The following is a 12,091-nucleotide window of genomic DNA, read 5'->3' on the forward strand; positions in this document are numbered from 1 at the left end:
GTTAAAAGAGTTTCTCATTGTCCTTCTGACAACTGCTTTCATTTCGCATAACTACGTTTAAGACGACTGTTCAAAATTCTCTGCTTTCTCAGCAACTTCCTAATATGTTTGTTGTACCAAGGTGGACTCTTTCCCTCCCCTTTACTTTTGCTAGGCACATACTTCTCTAACACATGGTGGACAATACCTTTAAATTCTGACCAAAGATGCTCAATATCTTTGTGTCCCGTGGAGAATGTTTGGAGCTAACTATGAAGATATTCATTAATGACACTTTTATTTGCTTTTCTAAACAATAAAACTCTATGCTGTTCCTTTTTATTGTTATTATTATTTTTTGCAACTTCCACTGACATAGAAGCCACAACGACATTATGGTCGTTAATACCTTCTTCTAGGTTAACTTCTTCACAAAGGTCAGATCTCTTTGTCGCCAAGACATGTAATACACTCCTGGAAATGGAAAAAAGAACACATTGACACCGGTGTGTCAGACCCACCATACTTGCTCCGGACACTGCGAGAGGGCTGTACAAGTAATGATCACACGCACGGCACAGCGGACACACCAGGAACCGCGGTGTTGGCCGTCGAATGGCGCTAGCTGCGCAGCATTTGTGCACCGCCGCCGACAGTGTCAGTCAGTTTGCCGTGGCATACGGAGCTCCATCGCAGTCTTTAACACTGGTAGCATGCCGCGACAGCGTGGACGTGAACCGTATGTGCACTTGACGGACTTTGAGCGAGGGCGTATAGTGGGCATGCGGGAGGCCGGGTGGACGTACCGCCGAATTGCTCAACACGTGGGGCGTGAGGTCTCCACAGTACATCGATGTTGTCGCCAGTGGTCGGCGGAAGGTGCACGTGCCCGTCGACCTGGGACCGGACCGTAGCGACGCACGGATGCACGCCAAGACCGTAGGATCCTACGCAGTGCCGTAGGGGACCGCACCGCCACTTCCCAGCAAATTAGGGACACTGTTGCTCCTGGGGTATCGGCGAGGACCATTCGTAACCGTCTCCATAAAGCTGGGCTACGGTCCCGCACACCGTTAGGCCGTCTTCCACTAACGCCCGAACATCGTGCAGCCCGCCTCCAGTGGTGTCGCGAAAGGCGTGAATGGAGGGAGGAATGGAGACGTGTCGTCTTCAGCGATGAGAGTCGCTTCTGCCTTGGTGCCAATGATGGTCGTATGCGTGTTTGGCGCCGTGCAGGTGAGCGCCACAATCAGGACTGCATAGGACCGAGGCACACAGGGCCAACACCTGGCATCATGGTGTGGGGAGCGATCTCCTACACTGGCCGTACACCTCTGGTGATCGTCGAGGGGACACTGAATAGTGCATGGTACATCCAAACCGTCATCGAACCCATCGTTCTACCATTCCTAGACCGGCAAGGAAACTTGCTGTTCCAACAGGACAATGCACGTCCGCATGTATCCCGTGCCACCCAACGTGCTCTAGAAGGTGTAAGTCAACTACCCTGGCCAGCAAGATCTCCGGATCTGTCCCCCATTGAGCATGTTTGGGACTGGATGAAGCGTCGTCTCACGCGGTCTGCACATCCAGCACGAACGCTGGTCCAACTGAGGCGCCAGGTGGAAATGGCATGGCAAGCCGTTCCACAGGACTACATCCAGCATCTCTACGATCGTCTCCATGGGAGAATAGCAGCTTGCATTGCTGCGAAAGGTGGATATACAATGTACTAGTGCCGACATTGTGCATGCTCTGTTGCCTGTATCTATGTGCCTGTGGTTCTGTCAGTGTGATCATTTGATGTATCTGACCCCAGGAATGTGTCAATTAAGTTTCCCCTTCCTGGGACAATGAATTCACGGTGTTCTTATTTCAATTTCCAGGAGTGTATCTTCCCATCTCGAGTTGGTTTTCTAACCAATTTCTCAAGGTTGTATCTTGAGAGCGCTCCTAGGATAACTTCACACGAATATTTGCTTCTGCCCCCTGTGATAAACGTGTAATTTTCCCAGTCAATAGATGCTAGATTAAAGTCTCCACCTATAACTAATGGATAATTTGGGTATTTACTTCCTATGTACTCAAGACTTTCCCTGAAACGTTCTGAGATGTTTATTGTGGATGCTGGTGGTCTACAAAAACATCCTAATACAATGGTCAGTCCTTGCTGATTGACAGCTTTATCTAGACTATTTCACAGTCCGACGCAGTATCAATCTCAACTGCGTTTAAACAGCTTTTAACTGCAATGAACACACCACCTCCCAAAGCATCAGTCCTATCCTTCCTAAACATTATCCAATCTGGCATAATCTACTAGATCATCTATGTATGTGTTATCAATGGTAGCGGTCCTACCATACTTAAGAGCGACGTGCTGAGAACTATCTGCAGATTAATCCTGAACAGTCGCACAACTGACCCGATAATCGATAAGCTCCTATTTTTTCCCACTAAACTACAGTGCAGGATTGTATCAGATACTTTCCTGAAGTCAAGGAAAACGGCATCAACCTGAGCACCAATGTCTACGGTACTGTGGATATCGCACAGGAACAGAGCGAGCTGAGTTTCAAAAGATATCTGTTTGCGGAATCCGTGTTGATACTTATAGAGCAGATTTGCGTTCACCAAGAATGCAATACGTGAGCATAAAATATGCTCCATTATTCTACAGCACATTACGAGCATCTGCTCTATAACGCTCACTGAAAACAAGGACGACCTTCGCTTTTTTTTTCATTCGCAAGATGCCCTAAGTTCTCCACCGGCCTACCACATAAAGTACACCTCTGTAGGTACGCGGTCGGTGCGGCGGCTGTTAACCCAAGTGGTCCGTGTTCGATTCCTTGCCGGCTCGGAGATTTTCTCCGCTCCGGGACTGGGTATTGCGTTCTTCTTATGTTCGTATCGCAAGAAGTGACATTCCACCGTTGGAATGTCTGAACGACCACGTCCTAAAAGCCAATGAAAATAAAAAATAATAAAGAAAATAAGACTTTAGACAAACAATATTTAGAACTGGAGCGAGTTCTTTCGTATAATTTCTGTAGAACCTTGCGGGTTCTCATCTGCTCCATATGTCTTTCCACTTTTAAGCGATTGTACTCGTTTGTGTGTTACACACTCACTGGCCGGCCGCGGTGGTCTCGCGGTTAAGGCGCTCAGTCCGGAACCGCGTGACTGCTACAGTCGCAGGTTCGAATCCTGCCTCGGGCATGGATGCGTGTGATGCCCTTAGGTTAGTTAGGTTTAAGTAGTTCTAAGTTCTAGGGGACTGATGACCACAGATGTTAAGTCCCATAGTGCTCAGAGCCATTTGAACCATTTGAACACACTCACTCACCTCAGTATCTGCTATTTCGACATTCGTGCGACGATTGAAAGGAGGTGCCGTATTGCGATCTTCTGCGGTTAAACAGTTTCGGAACACCGAACTGATTGTTTCGGCCTTCTCTCTTTGATTTTACGTTTCGGAGCCAGTATTTTCATTGCGTGAGTGTACAAATGATTTCGATACGTTTACCGATTTTACGTGAGTACAAAATTTCCTATGGGCTTGTAGTCAGATCGGTTGGTAAAATTATATTTTCAAATACGTCGAACACTTCTCTCATTGCTCTCCTTATGCTCATTTTCGCAACGCTCTGCTTTTGTTTGCAGCTATTTTTTGACCTCGCTTAAACCTCTTATTACGCTCACTTTGCTTACGTAGCAACACGGCTGCTTCGTGCGTCTTTCCCACCCGTTAAAACTTCTCTTGGAACATACTACTAGTATAAGGCGTGCCGAACGATTCTTTTGAAAATCAGCTATTTATGCTCCACATGTGCATCCTGTGAACTGAACATTTGATGTTAGCTGCTCAGATACGGGGCCGGTTTAAGGCCCAAGCGACACATTCGCCCAAGCAGAGAGGGCCGCCAGAGGCACTACAGCTCTCGTAAGATCTCTGCACACACAACGTATCACAAGCAGTAGCGGCTGCTTTGGGTGCCACTCTGAGATGTGTGCCAGAAGCGCTGTACTGCATCATGTGTGCAATTAGCAGCGAAAACTGTCACGGGTGAAATGAAATGATCGTATGGCATTGTTGGCCGTATTGCAAGTCCTTTTTAGCTGAGGCCACTTCGGCGACTTGCCAAGTCAATGATGATGAAATGATGATGAAAGACACACAACACTCAATCATCGCGAGGCAGAGAAAAATACCTGACCCCGCCTGGAATCGAACCCGGGACCCCGCGCGCGGGAAGCGAGAACGCTACCGCAAGACCACGAGCTGCGGACACTGTAACGGGTAAAGGCGCGAGAGGGAAAAGGTGCGAGGAGGGGTTCGTCGAATGCTGAGTCTCTTGTATGCAAAATTATCTCGAACCTGCCCTCCTCAGATACTCTGAAAAGTAAAAATATTTCCTACCTTTCTGAACATTCCTTACAACACCCCTATTCATTGGTGCTATCACAGCTTCATCGTGACTGATGCTCTCCTGTGCGTTACCTAATTCGAAAAGTTCAAGTCGTTTTGTTGCTAGGAGGTCCAAAGCGTTACTCTCTCGATGATTCTCTATTTCCTAGATGTAATTTTCGGGTGAGATTCGCAATAATGGCACCAGTTCCCCGTTCTATAACTAGTAAATTCAAATCTCCCCCTATCACAGTAGGGTGATCAGAATACATACGGTATTTTCCAAGTTCTCTCTTAAGTGTTCTGCCAAGACATCTGATGGTTCAAATGGTTTGAGCACTATGGGACTTAACATCTGAGGTCATCAGTCCCCTCTAACCTAATGACATCACACACAACCATGCCCGAGGCAGGATTCGAACCTGCGACCGTATCCGGGCTGAAGCGCCTAGAACCGCTCGGCGACCGCGGCCTGCTAATACATCTGACGCAGGTGCTCTATATATGTATTCAGCTGCCATGTTTCACCCACCTTTCACGCTTAAATTCACCCAAATAATTTCATATTCAGAATTTGTAATAAGCTCACAGATATTATGCACTTCTTCACTGCAATAAATACTCCGCCACCATCGTCAGTTGTTAAATGCTTCTGATATATAGGGTAATTCAAGAGGAATGTCACACAATTTGTGAGATGATTCTGCATGAGAAAGTAACCCGAAAAAGTCTTGTGAACAAGTGTCGGTTTTTTCATCTTTACGGAACTGGAGCAGGTTGAAGACTACATACATCCATGAATCATTATGAAGACAAGTGTGAATATTACTTACCGAAATACTATGTTGGCGCTGTGGTGGGCAGAATAATAGTGGGACAGATGACTGATCCAACCAACAAGAGGCGTTCAAAAAGTCCCCCACCCATCTCCTCACAAATTGTGGTCTCTCTGCATATTACAATGTGAAAATAGCATTTCGTTGCTGTTCACTTCCGTTTTCAACAAAATTTCTGTTCCTAATACTATCTGGACATTATTACCTTTAATAAGCAATACTGATTTTGGGATCTAATCATGGATGCTCCTGCAGCTTACTAATATCATATTGTTTGTATTGTATTGTATGTTAGCCGTGGGCCTAGAAACGACGGAGAGGCTCCGTCCCCACAGCAGCAGCAGTGGTCTACAACCCCATTACGAGCCGGCCTCTGTGGTCGACCGGTTCTAGGCGCTTCAGTCCGGGACCACGCGGCTGCTACGGTCGCAGGTTCGAATCCTGCCTCGGGCATGGATGTGTGTAATGTCCTTAGGTTAGTTAGGTTTAAGTAGTCTAGGGGACTGATGACCCCAAATATTAAGTCCCATAGTGCTTAGAGCCATTTGAAGCATTTGAACCCCACGACAACTACCGCAGTCCACTTCACCCTCCGTCGTCCCACACCGAACCACTCTTTCAGGGATATTGTGAGGACTGGCCCCCGTAGGACACCCCCCCCCCCCACCACCCTCCCCCACCCCCTAGGAAACGTCTCACACCAGAAGAGTGGTCATGGTGGTATACGCATACGTGGAGAACTTGTTTGCGCAGCTATCGCCGACATAATGTAGCTGATGCGGAATAAGGGGAACCAGACCGTATTCGCGGCAGATGGAAAACCGCCTAAAAAGCAGCCACAGACTGGCCGGCTCACCAGACTTCGACACAAGTCCGCCGGGCGAATTCGTGCTCACACGAGACCTACTCCGCTAACCCAGTAGCCGCTATTTGCATATAGTGGCTATTGAGGAGTCATTACAGTTCTCCACCTGACATCGGACATCGAGAAATTCGCAATGGCTATCGTCGCAGAATAGCCTGGTGTCAACCTTGTATTCCAAACCAGAGGACCACGATCGACTCTGGGTGCAAAGCTACAAATTGAAATAGAATAACTACAGTGTTGGACTGATCGCGAAACAACACAAAAGTAAAAACAAATGTAATTTTATTTTAATTTAGGCTGGAATATATTTTTCCAGATTTTTCCAAACTTCCCAGTTTTTTTTTGCGACTGAAAACATTCAATAGTTTTATTCCCATCCCGGGAGCACAACAAACAAAAATGAATAAACTAAATACATCCTTCGTATCGTCAATTACGATCATGAATGCATACAAAAATTTTAATTTTTGCAGTTTGTCCGAATTCTCCGACTTTCCATTGTAACGGTCCTGCATTTTCTGCCCTGAGAACTTTCCCAGGACCTTAATGAACAGAACGAAAAAAGTATTACACAAATCCATGATTCAAATCTTAAGTTATGGTCTTGAGTTCATACAAAAATGCCACAGAAAAAGCACTTTTGTGTTTTCCCTTATTTTCCAATTTTCTGGGCTTCTTTTCCAATTTTTCTTTCGCTAAAAACCTTACTCAGATTGTTACGAGTATTTTTTTTTTTAATTAGCGATATCAGTACAGCCATTCTCAACTGATGCGCTTCCCAACGAACAGCATTTAATTTCTATTTTTATGCAGGTTGTTTCACAATTCATGTTGCACAATTCTAAATCTTGTAGAGGGGACTTACTAGTTTTACACAAGAACCCATGTCCGGAAACGTTATCCAAAGACACTACAGATCGTCGAAGTTACGTATGTATGTACGGGGAAATTTATTGATGATGTTACAAACTTCCTAGGGTGATGGTGAAGGATAAATGTATCATATATTGTGAAAGCATGGTGTTTCTTCTTTTGGGCATGTCCGAAGGAACAGATACCACACACTATCCACAGCTGTGATTCACGTCATGCAGATTGAAGGTGGAGGGGAGAGATTGGAAAGGAAAGAGGAGGAACTAATGATATCAGCTGCATCGGGACTTAATGCAAAGTCAGCGGCGACCGAGGTTGGTATCCTGGATCTCGGCACGCCTCTCTACGGACCCACGTTCCCACATAGCGCCACATATCCCCGTCCATGTCCTCCATGCTCGCTACTTGAGACTCGCGCTGGAGGTCGAAGGCACTTGTGCATCCGCACTGAAGGCATTGGATTCATTGCCCGTAGAGGCGAATCAGTTATATGAGTGTCCTTGTATATACATACATTTGCAGGTTCCGGCACCTATAACTTTACCGCCCTATAGCGTCATTGAGGGACGTATAGGAACATGGCTTCATAAAAACTTGATCTACTAAGTTCCCTCTACAACCTCTAGAAGCGTGTAACATGAATTGTTAAACACCCTGTAGATATTTCGACCGAGCCTTCTTCTCGCAGAACCTGAAAAAGATGACTGGATCTACAGGGTGTCCCAGCTGTCTTGTCCACCCAAAATATCTCTGGAACAATAATAGCTATTGCAAAACGACTTTCACCGGTATCAATGTAGGGCTGGGGCCCATGAACGTACATATTTGGAAACATTCTAAAACGAAAGCATATGTTTTTTTTTAACACAAACTTATGTTTTTTTTAAATGGACCTCCTATATTTTTTCTTCAGCAACCCATAGCATGACAATGCACATACACAATGGCGTTGATTGCATCGCAATAGTCTCATTACATCCCGAGATGTTAAGACGCGAAGTTGACGCTTCAAACACCCGACATGCGCTGCTAGCGCACGCCCTGAGGCTCAGGCGTGAACCCCATGCTGCCCGTAATCGCGATGTGATTAACATACGTAATCACACTTCCATACTTATCAAGAGGTCCGAAACGAATAATACGGTCTGCTGCCATCCTGCATTAACGTCGTACATTCCAGCAGGTATTTATCCCATAGGCTAGGGGTGATGCGGTTCTGTAACATATCTGTGTACCGCAACGTTAGTCACAAAGTTAACTTCGCTTATCGTGAATCCGTTACTAAAAAGGTAATGCCGTTCAACGTTAAAACTTTACTTTATTGTAGATCTAGCGCAAGTGACAGTTAATCATTCATTCGTAATAGTAAACTTCATATTGATAGTTTTAGTGAAACGAGCAAGTGGACTTAAAGTTTTACCGTTGTTTCAGACCTCTTGATAAGTATGGAGGTGTGATTACACATAATCATATCGCTAATACGGGCAGCATGGGGTTCACGCCTGAGCCACAGGACGTGCGCTAGCAGCGCATGTCGGATGTTTCAAGCGTCAACTTCGCGTCTCAATATCTCGGGATCTAATGGGAATATTGCGATGTAATCAATGCCATTGTGTATGTGCTTTGTCATGCTATGGGTTGCTGAAGAAAAAATATAGGAGGTCCATTTAAAGAAAACATAAGTTTGTGTTAAAAAACACATATGCTTTCGTTTTAGAATGTTTCCAAATAAGTACATTCATGGGCCCCAGCCCTACATTGATACCGGTGAAAGTCGTTTTCCAATAGCTGTTATTGTTCCAGAGATATTTTGGGTGGACAAGATAGCTGGGACACCCTGTATTTTAGAAGCACTGTGCATAAAAACTAAAACAATAACTCGGCCATAAAGCACACTATTAATCACTTCACAGTGGTTTGCCGTGTATTTATGTAGACGCAAATAATAAACTGTCGTCAGATTTGTGAACGTTTTCTTAGTAGCGAAATTGACGTTAGTTTCCGCCTTGCCCTCTCAGAAAAGATTGGTGCTTACTTGCACGGACGGATGAAGGCGGCCCAGCCCACGGTGAACTCCTCGAACGTAAGGCCTTCCGTGCAGTGGCCGTAACAGAACCTTTCGAAGCTGACAAGCGAAGTGCAATAGCGTTCCGCCGTGGCGTTGCCCCAGTCGCCGTCTTCGTACTTCAGTCGCAGCGTGAGTAAGCCGGGGGAAGGCGGAAACCCTTTGCATCGGATCCAGTCCCGCAGCTCGAATGTGCAGCCCCGCAACTCGACAGTCTTCGCCCCTTCTGGCGTGCAGCTGGCGGCAACCACTGCAGCTTCTGTCGAATGCGGCTCCGTTCTCGCACTGGCCGCCCGCATCAGCAACACTAGCCCTGCCAGCAGCCGAGCAGCCATCTCCGCGGGCTCAGGCAGGACTGTGGCCACAAGGAAAACCGCGCTCTCCACTTCTTATGCGCAGCGGCTTCTTCCCGGAACCGCCGGAGCTTGGACTGAGAAGAGGCTCTTCACAAGGCGACACGTGACGTCCCAGTAACTTTCTGTTGTCTGCAACAAGTAAGGATATCAAGAGTCGGTTTTGAAGCGCACAACCTGTATACCGTAATCACTTAAAAAAGGTGCACACTTCTCGCTGTATATGGTGCATAAATGGTACCAAGATGTCATGGAAACCTCCACGTCTGACATTAGTCGTGGCAGAGAAATAGTATGTGTGTGTTCCAGTAGGCTGTATTGGAATCAGCACAGCCAGAATGACAGAAATGAACTACTGTGTTTGGACCTACCCATGACCACATCATGAATGAACTTACCCGAAATCGTTCGTCTGTCAGTGCGGAGTATCCAATGTGTCTACATGTATCTTTCGCAGCCATCTAAAGAACGCGTCATTTATGTTGGCGGCCGAGTTTAGGTTCGTTCTGCGCATCTGACGTCACAAAACACAGTCAGCCAATGAACAGAGAACGACGTTGCCACAGCTCGACTGCAGTGCAGAGCACGGACGAGTGTCTTCAGTTTTAGAAACGTTCAGTCATAAATAAAGTAATTGAACAAAAGCAATTCCTTGATAGCAGACTTTCTTTTATAGAAAGTTTGGAAAAAAGCATTCTTTATACCATTTGCTTCGTATTCTATTAATTAATTAAACCAAACAACCAACAAGTTTCCTAATTAAGGCGATAGCAAAGAAAGGTGTTTGTATCATTCTCACTAACAGCTTTTTCGCAATAAAGAACAGCCGTAATTGTTTATTTCCTGTTGTACTTCGACGAAATGTGAGTTATCATAGCCTTACCAACAGTGTTTGTCGGTACTTTGTGTGATATTTTAAAGTCTCATTGAACGGCGAGCTGCGTTGGCGTAATGGTTATAGTGTGAGGCTGCTGAGCGAAAGGCTCTAACCTTGATCGGTGCTTTATAATTTTCTTTATTTTAAAAACAACATCGAAGTGTGTTACTTCACGAATTTTAATAGTTTGAATGTCATTTTTTGAAATTTCTAGTGACGACTAAAATCGACCATACGGAAAGTATACGCTGTAGAGTTTTACCTCTGTAAACTCTTAAAAATTTCGTGCACTGGTTTACTACATCTAATGCTGCACAATAACTGCGTTGAACATCGAAACAAAATTAAGTCATTTATGGGGGGAAGGTATCAGTCAAGAAGATGTGTAAAAATAAAATTTTTGGGCCAAATAGTTTTTGTGATATCAAATGATAAAGTGTGTCAAAGCAGTAGAAATACCATGTGTCTGCACAGGCGAACAGTGCAATGATGACAATATCGCGCACATCGCGGAATGCGGGGAGCTCGTCTCTGTAGCAGCGAAAGGGTTAATGCGGCCGTGGCGGATTTTACTTCATAAACTGCGCGCTCCCCCCTAAACGTAAGTTTGCGAACTATACTATGGCGCTGCTTCTCTTGGCGCGTACAACTGGCAACGCAGCAATCTCCCGCGTCTGGGCGGGCATGCGCGAACCGCCAAGATAAAATAATTGAACTATAATAAAGCGGAAGAACCGTACTCCCAAAAACAATGTAAACTACCGGGTGATCAAAAAGTCAGTATAAATTTGAAAACTTAATAAACCACGGAATAATGTAGATAGAGAGGTAAAAATTGACTCGCGTGCTTGGAATGACATGGGATTTTATTAGAACCAAAAAAAACCTCATATTGCTAGATGCGTGAAAGATCTGTTGCGCGCGTCGTTTGGTGATCATCGTGTGATCAGCCGCCACTTTCGTCATGCTTGGCCTCCCAGGTCCCCAGACCTCAGTCCGTGCGATTATTGGCTTTGGGGTTACCTGAAGTCGCAAGTGTATCGTGATCGACCGACATCTCTAGGGGTGCTGGAAGACAACATCCGACGCCAATACCTCACCATAACTCCGGACATGCTTTACAACGCTGTTCACAACATTATTCCTCGACTATAGCTGTTGTTGAGGAATGATGGAGGACATATTGAGCATTTTCTGTAAAGAACATCATCTTTGCTTTGTCTTACTTTGTTATGCTAATTATTGCTATTCTGATCAGATGAAGCGCCATCTGTTCGTCATTTTTTGAACGTTTGTATTTCTTTGGTTCTAATAAACCCCCATGTCATTACAAGCATGTGTGTCAATTTGTACCTCTCTATCTACATTATTCCGTGATTTATTCAGTTTTCAAATTTATAGTGACTTTTTGATCACCCGGTACAGGGAGGGGAAGCGAGTGCCACGCCGAGTTACGCTAAAAAAATGGAGTGGGAGGAGCAGGACGTAGGAACAACCCGAACGGAGAGCGGGAATCGGTTAATTTGTTGTACATATGCAGAAAAACTAATAATTACAGTTTCATAGAAACTGAGTGATTTATTCAACAGAAAGAGCTTCACAAATTGAGCAAGGCAGTATCTCTTTGGTCCACCTCTCGTCGTTGTGCAAACAGTTATTCGGCTTGGCGTTGATCAATATAGTTGTTGGACGTGCTCCTAAGGGGTACCGTGCCAAATTCTGTCCAATACCCGCGTTAGATCTTCAAAATCCCGAGCTGGTTTGAGGGCGCTGTCCACAATGCTGCAAACGTTCTCAATTGAGGAGAGATCTGGAGACCTTGCTGGTCA

General features: G+C 45.4%; 1 protein-coding gene across 1 annotated transcript in view; it reads right to left on the reverse strand.

Annotated features, from left to right (window-relative positions):
* LOC126335827 (uncharacterized) overlaps window positions 1-9,368 on the reverse strand; it is a 110,427-nt gene extending 101,059 nt beyond the window's left edge. Inside the window, exon 1 of the mRNA XM_049999293.1 lies at window positions 9,003-9,368. Coding sequence (XP_049855250.1) covers window positions 9,003-9,367 — 365 coding nt within the window. The 5' untranslated portion in view covers window position 9,368. The remainder of the gene's footprint in view (window positions 1-9,002) is intronic.
* Window positions 9,369-12,091: the final 2,723 nt, after the last annotated feature.

This window comes from Schistocerca gregaria, chromosome 2 (genome assembly GCF_023897955.1).
Source record: "Schistocerca gregaria isolate iqSchGreg1 chromosome 2, iqSchGreg1.2, whole genome shotgun sequence".
Lineage (NCBI taxonomy): Eukaryota > Metazoa > Arthropoda > Insecta > Orthoptera > Acrididae > Schistocerca > Schistocerca gregaria.